Source organism: Trichechus manatus, unplaced genomic scaffold, assembly GCF_000243295.1.
Source record: "Trichechus manatus latirostris isolate Lorelei unplaced genomic scaffold, TriManLat1.0 scaffold00057, whole genome shotgun sequence".
In the NCBI taxonomy this organism is placed as follows: domain Eukaryota; kingdom Metazoa; phylum Chordata; class Mammalia; order Sirenia; family Trichechidae; genus Trichechus; species Trichechus manatus.
Window position 1 is genome coordinate 13,138,427 of NW_004443993.1, and position 11,901 is coordinate 13,150,327.

At 50.9% G+C, this 11,901-nt stretch overlaps 1 protein-coding gene across 1 annotated transcript in view; it reads left to right on the forward strand.

Moving 5' to 3' along the window:
* The first annotated feature begins 7,671 nt into the window (after window positions 1–7,671).
* The window catches only part of PEAK3 (PEAK family member 3), a 6,741-nt gene continuing 2,511 nt past the window's right edge, over window positions 7,672–11,901 (forward strand). The window contains exons 1-2 of the mRNA XM_004378657.2: window positions 7,672–7,753; window positions 9,324–9,856. Of these exons, the coding sequence (XP_004378714.1) occupies window positions 7,672–7,753; window positions 9,324–9,856 (615 nt within the window). The remainder of the gene's footprint in view (window positions 7,754–9,323; window positions 9,857–11,901) is intronic.

The window sequence follows — 11,901 nt, forward strand, 5'->3', positions numbered from 1 at the left end:
ACCCAGGGCACATACAGCTCACACTTGGGACATACACAGCCCACACCCAGGACACAGACAGCTCACACCCAGGGCACACACAGCTCACACCCAGGACACACACAGCCCACACGTGCAGACGGTGTTACAGGTCACAGCCAGGAGCGCCCACGCTCTTCCTGATGCTGTTCCGGCAGCTCATGCCCTTTCACACTGACGACATCCCTGTGAGCTGGGCTCTGTCACGATCCCATTTTACAGATGAGCAAAGGGAGGACAAGAGGACCGAGGGAATTTGCCCAGAGGCCCCTGCCGGGGAGGGCCAGGGCACTGAGAGGGGCCGCAGAGCGGGTTTACAGGGCAACCCCTGCCCCACGCTCGGCGGGGAGGAAAGAAGTGAGCGCAGGCACCCCCACCCCGGCTGTGCCTGCTGAGCCCCGACTTCCTCACCCTGGGCTGGGGGATGGGGAGACCCTCACGTCTCTGGGGGCTCTCACCGCTCCCTGCCTCTGAGGGCTCTAGGAAAAGGCCCAGAGCCCCAAGTCCTGGGAGTCCTCACACCAACCCCCACCTGACAGACGGGGAAACAGGCCCAGCGGGAACCCAGACTCACTGGCTCCCGTAGGCAGAGGGAGAAGGCTGGGCTCTTTCTGGAAAGGGGTGGACGGATCAGAGCGGCCCATGGATATTCGCTGCCCCGTGCTGCTCTCTGGGCCTCGGTTTCCCCATTTGACCCCAGAAAGAAGAGCCCCTCTCCTCGTCCACCCAGTGGGAGATGACAGCAGGTGTCAGGGGCTCCCCTGTGCCTAATTCTACAGAAGCCGGGGGGCAGGTTGGGGGGGCAGGGGCCGGGGACCCCCTTGTGGGGTCTCATACCCTTTCCCTCCTGCAGCAAAGGGAGGCGGGCGGAACTCTTACCTTTTGTGCCTCAGTTTCCCCACCTGGACGTGCTGCCCAGCCCCTATCCAATGCCCATCTGGGTTCAAACCAAATATCCAAGATTTTCCTAAGTGCTGTCTCCTTCTTGGGGATCAGGAGGGGGAGGGGCAGAGAGACCCCAGCCGAGGGGGCCAAGGCTCAGCTGGGGTGGGATGTGTACAGCTGAACAAACACTGGGTCCCTCCTCCCACTGGTGGCTGGAAACCCAAGGAGGGGACTACTCAGAGGGAAGCTTGTGGGGGCCCCCCAAAACACAGGGCAGGGGGCAGAGCCATCAACACACCCTAGACTTGGGTGGGTCCTGCCTCGATTTCCCCTCCCAGATGTGGCCTCCCACACAGACACCCCGTCTCTCTTTGTTTCCTTCTATCCCAGCCCCCAGCACCCACAGCTCCTCCAGGGCCCGCTGGCTCTCTACCCCACACGCAGGCCCCCCAGACCCAAGCAGGTAGGCTGCTCAGCTCTGAACACCTGCCCGCCGCCCACCAGCGCCTGTTCCAGACGATTTCCTGAGCCGTGCAAATCGACTTCCGTTTCTCGCTTCCCGCTCCCCCCAGCCGGGCCCTGTTCCTCCCCGCTGCAGGATTGCGCTGTGAGTCTGAGCACAGCTGAAGCCTGGGTCCCCAGCCTCAGCTGCTATGTGGCCTGGGGCAGGACTGGCATTTACCTCAGGCACAAAAAAACCCCAGTCATCAAGATAGACATTATATAAACTAAATTATTAATGAATGCCCTCCAAATCCCTGCTGAATAAAATATCAGCATTTTAAATAAAGACAGGACCTTGCCTCACTTGCCTGGCTCTAATCCTGGCCGAGTTGCACCAACGATGCTAGAAGCTAGGCCACCGGTACTTCAAATACCAGCAGGGTCATCCACAGTGGACAGGCTTCAGCAGAGCTTCTAGACTAAGACAAACTAGGAAGAAAGGCCTGGCGATCTACTTCTGAACATCAGCCAATGAAAACCCTGTGGATCCCAACAGAACACTGTCTGATGCAGTGCTGGAAGATGAGCCCCCAAGGGTGGAAGGCATTCAAAATACACAGTGGCCGCAACCATGGACTCAAGCAGAACAACGATCGTGAAGATGGTGCAGGACCGGGCAATATTTCGTTCTGTTGTGCATGGGGTCACCGTGAGTCAGAGTTGACTTGAAGCATCTAACAACAACCACTCCCACCTGGGTGGGGGAGCCGGATGTGTCTCATGCGCCAATCTCATGGGGCCCCCCCACTGCCACCCACCCCAACATGGCCTTTGAGGCCTGGCCTGTGTTTTCAAGCCCACCCCAACCAGCTCCCAGCCTGAACTACTGTTTTTTTTTTTTTTTTTTAAATAAGCCAAAAAAAAAAAAATTAAAAAGCCCAAACCCATTGCCATAAAGTCAATTCCAACTCATGGCAACTTCACATATTACAGAGTAGAACTGTGCTCATAGGGTTTTCCAGGCTGTGAGCTTATGAAAGTAGATTGCCAGGCCTTTCTTTCACGGCACCACTGGGTGGGTTCGAACCACCATCCTATCAGTAGCTGAGTGCTTAAGTGTTTGCACCACCGTGAAAGTCCTAATAGACTTTGTTTTAGAGAAGTTTTAGGGTTATAGAAAAATTACACAGAAAGTGCAGAGAGTTCCCATACCCCCGCCACCCCACAGTTTCTCCTGCTATTAACATCTTGTATTCAAGCGGCAAGTTTGTTGCACATGATGAACCAATATCGTTACATAATTCTTAGCTCAAGTCCAGAGTTTATATGAGGGTTCACTCTGGGTGTTGTCAACTCCTATAGAACCATTTTCACACACCCACGAAGCGACTGAAAACACCAGGGCTTGGGTCAGCTGCACCTTAGTTTTCAAAGTGACATCTTTGTTTTTAACACTTTACAGAGGTTTTTTTGCAGCAGATTTGCCCAATGCAATGCGACGTTTTGATTTCTTGACCGCTGCTTTAATTCAACGGTGTTTTAAATCACCTCATATGCATGTGAAAGCTGGATGATGAATAAGGAAGACCAAGAACTGATGCCTTTGAATTACGGTCTTGGTGAAGAATATTGAATACACCACGGGCTGCCAGAAGAACGAACGAATCTGTCTTGGAAGAAGTACAGCCAGAATGCTCCTTAGAAGCAAGGATGGCAAGACTTCGTCTCACATACTTTGGACATTTTATCAGGAGGGACCAGTCCCCGGAGAAGGACATCATGCTTGGTAAAGTAGGGGGTCAGCAAAAAAGAGGAAGACCCTCAGTGAGACGGATTGACACGGTGGCTGCAACAATGGGCTCAAGCATAACAATGATTGTGAGGGTGGCGCAGGACCGGGCGGTGTTTCGTTGCTGTACACGGGGTGGCTGTGAGTCGGAACCGACTCAACAGCACCTAACAACAACATAGAACCATTTAGGAGTTCCTGGGTGGAGCAAATGATTACGCTTTCAACTACCGGCCGAAAGGTTGGCGGTTCAGATGCACCCAGGGCACCTCAGAAGACAGGCTTGGTGATCTGCTTGCAAAAAGTCACAGCCTTGAAAACCCTATGGTTTCAAAAAACTAAAACTACAGCTACCATATGACTCAGCAATTCCACTCCCAGGTATAAACCCAAAAGACTTGAAAGCAGAGACTCAAACAGAGATTTGTACACCAATGTTTGTTGCAGCGCTATTCACAATAGCCAAAAGGCAGAAACAACCTCAGTGCCCCTCAACAGATGAAGGGGTAAACAAAATATGATACATACATGCAATGGAATGCTGCTCAGCCAGTAGGAGATATGAAGTCTTGGTACGTGCTACAGTATGGATAGAGCCTGAAGACATTATGCTAAGTGAAATAAGTCAATCACAAAAGGACAAATATTGTATGACCTCACTCACATAAAAAGACAAGAACAGGCAAATGGACAGAGATCAAAGTTTCTTAGTGGTTACCTGGGCAAGAAGGAGGGGGGGAGGCGGGGTTATTGTTTATGGAGCACTGAGTTTACAGGGATGGAAAAAATTGCATTGATTAAGGATACAGTTGCCCAGCCAATTAATGTAACTGCTGTCAGTATGATTGTACACCTGTAAAAAGTTGCATTAGCAAAAGTCATGTGGTAGACATTGTCATGGATTGAATTGTGTCCCCCCAAAATATCTGTCAACTTGGCTGGGTCATGGTTCCCAGTATTGTATGATTGTGTACCATTTTGTAATCTGATGTGATTTCCTTATGTGTTGTAAATCTTATCACTATGATGTAATAAGATGGACTCGTGGCAGTTATACTGATGAGGTCTACAAGATTAGATAGTGCCTGAAGCCAATCTCCTTTGAGATATAAAAGACAGAAGCGAGCAGAGACACATGGGAACCTCATACCACTAAGAAAGCAGTGCCGGGAGCAGAGCACGTTCTTTGGACCCGAGGTTCCTGCGCTGAGAGGCTCCCAGACCAAGCGAAGACTGATGCGTGACACAGACCTTCCTCCACAGCCAACAGAGAGAGAAAGTCTTCCCCTGGAGCTGATGCCCTGAATTTGGACTTGTAGCCTACTCCACTGTGAGAGAATGAATTTCTCTTTGTTGAAGGCCATCCACTTGTGTTTAGTTATAGCAGCACTAATGACTAAGACAGACATATTTATAACAATGACAAAAAAAAGAGTAGCTTACCAAGGCCTCCACCGGACTGAGTCCAGTACAGCTAGATGGTGCCCGGATACCACCACTGACTGCTCTGACCAGGATCACAACAGAGGGTTCTGGACAGAGCTGGAGAAGGATGTAGAACATAATTCTAACTCACAAAAAAAAGACCAGATTTACTGGCCTAAAGGAGACTGGAGAAACCCCGAGAGTATGGCCCCCAGACACCCTTTTAGCTCAGTGGTGAAGTTATCTCTGAGGTTCACCGTTCAGCCTGGGAGTGGACAGCCCCGTAAAACCAAATGGGACTAATGAGGTACAGTAGTCCAGTGACAAGGGCCAGAAGGCAGAAGGGGACATGGAAGCTGGTGATAGGGAACCCAAGGTTGAGTAAGGATATTGTTGATGTGTTGTGAGATTGTTAACCATTGTCATAGGGCAACATGTGTAGTAACTGTTAAATGAGAAACTACTTTGTTCTGTGGGCCTTCATCTTAAGTGAGAATAGCAGCACAATTGGAAGAGCATAGTCAATGTCACTGAACTGTGCATGTAGAAATTTTTGAAATGGTGTATCTTTGGCTATGTGTATTTTCACCAAAAAAAAAAGGTTGAGAAGTTAGAGGGTTGACATGTTGTGGGGTTGTTAACCAATGTCATAAAACAATATGTGTACCACTGTTTCATGACAAACTATTTGTTCTGTAAGCCTTCACCTGAAGTACAATAAAAAAAAAAAAAGAGTAGCTTATGTAGAACCAAACACCTCACGGGATTCGATTCCTTGATTTGAAGGTTTAGGATCATGGTTTCATGGAACATCCCAGGTAATTGGCCTAGTTATGTGTTAAGTGCTTTTGTTCCACTTCCCAGTTCATTGCTTAGTGCCTGGGATCTTAAAAACTTGCAAGCGGCCATCCAAGTTACAACAATTGGTCTCTATTCACCTGGAGCAACAGAGGAAGGAGTCAGGAATCTGAGGAGGAAATGGAATGTGTGACTAATTGCCTCCATAAACAGCATTCTCATTTGCCATGAGACCAGAAGAACTGTATGGTGCCTGGATACCATTACTGAATATTTTGATCAAAGATTCTATAGAGGAATCCTGATCAAAAGGGGGGAAATGCAAAAGAGAATTTCAAATTATCATAGACTCCAGACTTTCTGTAGCCGTGGAGGCTGGATAAACCCCTAAAACTATTGCCCTGAGATAATCTTTAAACCTTAAACCAAAAATATCCCCTAAAGTCTTCTTAAAACAAAATAGTTTAGCTTATTTAGTAAAGAATGTCTGCCTTGAGCATTGTGCTCTTTTAAGATCTATCTATATGGGATCATATTGACAATGGCAGCTGGAAAGATTAGATGGGAACCTTAGGGGGCAGTGAGTTTATGTTAATGGGGAAGAACAACCGAGAAAAGGAGGGTGAGAATGGTTGCACAACTTGAAGAATGTAATCAGTGTCACTGGGTTGTACATGTAAAGACTGTTGAACTGGTGTATATTCTGCTGTGTTTTTTCTCAACAACAACAACCAAAAAAGTTATTTAAAAAAAAAAAACCCTATAGAGCAGTTCTACTGTGTACATGTGGGGTCGCCATGAGTTGAAATTGACCCAAAGGCAACTAACAACCACGTAGAACCATTTACTTTTTTTCCCTAAATTTTATTTGCTTTGTTGTTGTTGTTGCAAATACACACAGCAAAACATACACCAATTCAGCCGTTTCTACATGTACAATTCGGTGACATTGATTACATTTGTCGAGTTGTGCAACCATTCTCAGCCTCCTTTTCTGAGTTGTTCCTCCCCCTTAACAGGAACTCACTGCTCCCTAAGGTTCCTATCTAATCTTTCGAGTTACTTTTATTATGGTAAATATATATGCAACAAAACACTGGCCATTTCAACAATCTTCACGTGCCTTTCAGTGACATCAGTTATGTTCATCATGTTGCCCAGCCGTCACCGCTCTTCAGTCCCCTTCACAGAACCTCGGTGCCCCCTAAACATGGGGTCTTCCTTTCCCCCTCACCCCTCCCACCCTGGTTGTTGCTGCTGTTGAGTGCCTCAGTCTACCCCATGTGACAGAGTAGAACCGCCCCATTGAGTTTCCTGGGCTGTGACCTTTACAGGAGCACGTTGCCAGGCCTTTCTCTCATGGAGCCACTGGGTGGATTCGAACCACCGACCTGTCAGTTAGCAGCCGAGTGCTTCACCGTTGCGCCAGCAGGGCCCCTCCCGCCCCAGGTAACCACCGATCCACATTGGTCTCCATGCTCTTTCCCGTTGGGTCCTTCCCTTAAGTGGGATCACACAATCCTTGTCCTTTTGTGGCTGGCTTCTTTCGTTCAGCGTAGTGTCGTCAAGAGAATCATTGACGTTCAGGTCTTTTCCCAGGCTGTTCCTTCTGCCTGGAATGCCATTCCTTCTACTTCCTGTCCTGTGAGGATGGACAGGGGTGTGGGCCCCAGGCTGGGGAAGTGCTGCAAACAGGCCCCCGCCCTCCCCCTGAGCCCCAGCCTGCGGTCAAACAGTTGCCCAGATATTTCCTGTTCCTGACACTCGGCCAGACACCCCCGAGGCCAGTGGCTGCAGCTACTGAGAGTTGGTCCCCCAAGGACCCCTCCCCCGTTAGTCGCTTGGGACCTGTTTCAGACTCCTGTCCTGAGGTAGGGGCTACTGGGGGGGTGGGCTGGGATAGGGAATGGCAGAAAGGGCAACTCTCTGAATTTGGGGTGAGCTGGAGTTGGGGGGCTGGGGGATGAACTCTGGGAGGAGGCACAAGTGTGGGGTGGACCCTTTGTGGTCCACCCCAGCTGTCCCTGGTGGCCTGGCCTCAGGGCCGCTGTCCATTCATGCCCTTGGAGGGCTGATGGTGACATTGTTGTCTTACACATGAAGAATGATCCCAAACAGGCTGCAGAGCCACCCAGGGTGCCACGGCAGGGCAAGGGGGCGATAGGAACCAGAGCTGGGGTTCCCTACTCTCACCTAGGGCCCTGTCTCTTCCTCCAAAAACCTTGCCCACATCCACCTGCGTGTACCCACAGACACCCCACCCCGCACATGCCCACTCCCACACGCCCCCACTCCCACATTCTCCCTGCAGCATGAACAGCCCCGAGCGGCCCGCCGAGACCCCCGCACCCGACGTCCCCACCTGGTCCACGCAGCCCACATACAGCAACCTTGGTGAGTGGCTTGAGGAGGGGGGAGGCGAGTCCTGTGGAGGTGGCTGGGCAGGGCGGGGTGGGGCCACCAGATGGCAGAAATGAGGAAATCAGGGTTCGGGGTGGGGGCAGCCACACAGGAAAACAGGGTCACCTGGTGCTGGGCAGGATCTGTCCCTCCCAGGAGCCTCAGCTTCCTCATCTGCAAATTGAGGATGGCATCTGTATGCTGTCTTTGTCATCTAGTGCTGCTATAACAGAAATGCCACAAGGGGGTGGCTTTAACAAACAGAACTTCATTCCTTCACAGTCTAGGAGGCTAGAAGCCTGAAAGCAGGGCGCTGGCTCTAGGGGAAGGCTTTCTCTCTCTGTCGGCTCTGGGGGAACGTCCCTGTCTCTTCAGCTTGTTTCCTGGTTCCTTGGAGATCTCCACGTGACTTGGCATCTTCCCCATCTCTGATTGCCTAATCTGTCCCTTCTATGTTTTGTAAGAGATTGACTCAAGGAACACCCTACACTAATCTTGCCTCATTCGCATAACAAGACAACCGATTCCCCAATGGGATTATGACCACAGGACTAAAACCAAAAACCAAACCTGTTGCCGTCGAGTCAACTCCGACTCCTAGCAACCCTATAGGACAGAGTAGAACTGCTCCATAGGGTTTCCAAGGAGCAGCTGGCGGATTTGAACTGCCGACCTTTCGGTTAGCAGCCAAGCTCTTAACCACTGCGCCACTAAGGCTCCAGCCACATGCATAGGGGTTAGGATTTACAACACGTACTTTGGGGGGACACAATTCAATCCACAACACTCGCATTTCCTGGGGCTTCTGTAACAAGGTACCACACACTAGGGGGCTTAAAACCACAGAGGTTAACCCTCTGCTGGTGCTGGAAGCCGGATGACTGAAATCAAGGCGTCTGCAGGGTGGCGCTCTCTGGGAAGGCTCCAGGGGAGAGTCCTTGGTTGTCTCTCCCGGCTTCTGGGGCCTCAGGCATTCCTGGGCTTGTGGCCACATCACTCCAGTCTCTGCCTCCTGCTCACGGGGCCGTCTGCCCTCCGTCCAAATTTCCCTCTCCTTTCTCTTATAAAGACAAGAACCATTGGACTTAGGGTCCACCGTAGCCCAGGAGGAGTCTGGTTAATGCGCTCGGCTACTAACCTAAAGGTTGGAGGTTCAAGTCCACCCAGAAGAAAGGCCTGACAATCTCCTTCGGAGGACCCTGTGGGGCACAGTTCTGTTCTAACACACTTGGGGTCACCAGGAGTCATAGCTGACTCGATGACGACTGGCTTTTTGGTGCTTTTCTGCTCTAGTATAACCTCGTTTTTAACTTAATTAATGACATCTGCAAAGACCCTATTTCCAAACAAGGTCATGTTCACAGGTACCGGGGTTTAGGACTTTGGCATGTCTTTTGAGAGGACACGGTTCAACCCAGCACATCATCCCTACCCTAGAGGGCATGGAGAGTCACAGACCATTATTATTCCCATCTTAAGAGATGGGACCATCAAGGCCGAGGGGCGGAGTCAGGTGTCCTGGGTCTCACAGCCCTCTGTCCTCACAGCCCTCTGTCCTCCCCAGGTGAGAGCCGCGCCAACCTGCTGCCCTCCAAGGCCCACCGCCTCCGAACAGCCGGCTCCCTCTTGGCTGACCCGAAGCCCCCACCCCTGCCCAAGAAGACCTTGATTCGAACCCAGTCCCTGCCCACCTATGGGGCCTCTAGCCCCAGCCCCACCCACACTGGGCAGCCTCAGGGGCCCCTCCTGGGGTCCCACAGTGTGGACGAGAGCCAGGAGGGCGACGGCCAGGTGGGCCCAGCCAGCCCCCTCGCAGAGCTGACCTTCAGCACGCCCGACGCCGAGCTGGGCCGCTTCTTCCAAGACCTGCATAACCTGGAGGCGGTGCATGCCACGCTCGCTGCCTGGCAGCTTGCCAGCCTCGGCGCCATCCACGCCCGGCTCCACACCCGGCTCGCGGGGGGCTGCCCCGGCCCCTGCCGCCCCGGCCACAGCTTCCGCTTCCTGGACAACTCACACTGTGTGGACAGTGGGGACGCCCTCTACTACCGCGTGGTCCGCGTGGACGAGGACGCCTGGCACATCCTGGCAGCCAAGGTGAGCACAGGCCACCTCATGCCATGGTGGCACCCAGCTTTGGGTCCCCCCCAATTTTCCATCTTAGGCACAACCCATAACCCATGTTCCAAAAAAAAACCAGTTGCCATCAGGTGGACTCCGACTCCCGTTCTCTCACAAGGACACCGCTCATATTGGAGGCCCTGGGTGATGCAAACGATTAACACCATCAGCTGCTAACTGAAAGGCTGGAAGTTTGAGTTCATCCAGAGGCACTCAGAGGAAAGGCCTGGCAATCTACTTCAGAAAACTCAGCCATCGAAAACCCTATGAACAGACTCCTACTCTAACACACGTGGGGTTGCCGTGCCTTGGAGTCAACCTGATGGCAGCTGCTTTGGTTTTCATATTGGATTTACGGCCCACCTCACTGCAGTGTGACCTCGTGTTAACGGATAAAATATTCAAAGACGCTATTTCCAACAAGGTCATGTTCACAGACACCAGGGGTTAGGACGTCAGCCTATCTTTTTTGGAGGGACAGGATGCAACCTGTAACAAATACCCACACCCAGAACCCCACCCTAGCAACTATCATTTTTAAAAGCGCCCCCCCCAGGGGATTCTAATGTAATCCCCCGAGCTGACGCCCTCTTGACTTTCTAGAACTTGGCTATCCAGTACCTCGGCCACTGACCACGCGTGGCTACGGGGCACTTGAACTGTGGTCAGTTCACATGGAGACGTGTGATAAATTCAAACTACACACGAGCTTTTTGAGACTTAGTAAAAAAAGGGAGGGAGGGAAGGAGGGAGAAAGGAAGGAGGGAGGGAGGGAGGGAGGGAGAGAGGGAAGGAAGGACGGAAGGAAGGAAGGAAGGAAGGATGGAAGGAAGGGAGAAAAAGAATGTAAAACAGCCCATTTATAAGCTCGGCTGCTACCCAGAAAAGGTCAGCAGTTGGAAGTCACCCAGTAGCTCTGCAGGAGAAAGACCTGGGGATCTGCTTCCATAAAGACTGCAGCCTAGAAAACCCCATGGGACAGTTCTGCTCTGTCACATGGGGTCACTATGAGTTGGAATTGACTCAGCGGCACCTAACAACAATAACACCCCATTGAAATGATAATATTTTGGAAGTATTGAGTTCATTAAAATATATTATTAAAATTACTTTCACCTGTTTCTCTTCCCTTTTTTTTTTTTTAACATGGCTACTGAAAAGTTGTAAACCCCACAAGTGGCCACATTGTATTTCCACTGGATAGCCCTGCTCCAGTACAGAGCTGATGGCTCCCTCCCTCCCAAGTGACCCCCTAGGCCAGCAGGAAACTGTGACCTGCTAGCCACCACTCTCCCTGGTTTAAAATACCAGTTGCCGTGGAGTCGACATCGACTCACGGAGACCCCATGTGTGTCAGAGTAGACCTGTGCTCCAAAGGGTTTTCAATGCTGATTTTTCGGAAGTAGACTGTCAGGCCTTTCTTCTGCGACACCTCTGGATTGATCCGAACGTCCAACCTTTGGGTTAGCAGATGAGTGTGTACACTGTCTACCCCACCCAGGGACTCCCTCCCTAGGTCACACACAAAAAAACCCAAACCCATTGCTGTCAAGTCGATTCCAACTGACAGTCGCCCTATAGGACAGAGTAGAACTGCCCCATAGGGTTTCCAAGGCTGTAATATTTATGGATCTGCTGCAGGAGACCTCTTTAAAGTGTTAAAAAGCAAACATGTTACTTTGAGGACTAAGATGTGCCTGACCCAAGCCATGGTGTTTTCAATCACCTCATATGCATGTGAAAGCCGGGCAATGAATAAGGAAGACCAAAGAAGAATTGATGCCTTTCAGTTACGGAGTTGGTGAAGAATATTGAATATACCACGGACTGCCAGAAGAACGAACAAATCTGTCTTGGAAGAAGCACAGCCAGAATGCTCCTTAGAAGCAAGGATGGCGAGACTACATCTCACATACTTTGGACATGTTTACCAGTCCCTGGAGAAGGACATCATGCTTGGTAAAGTAGAGGGTCAGCGAAAAAGAGGAAGACCCTCAATGAGATGGATTGACACAGTGGCT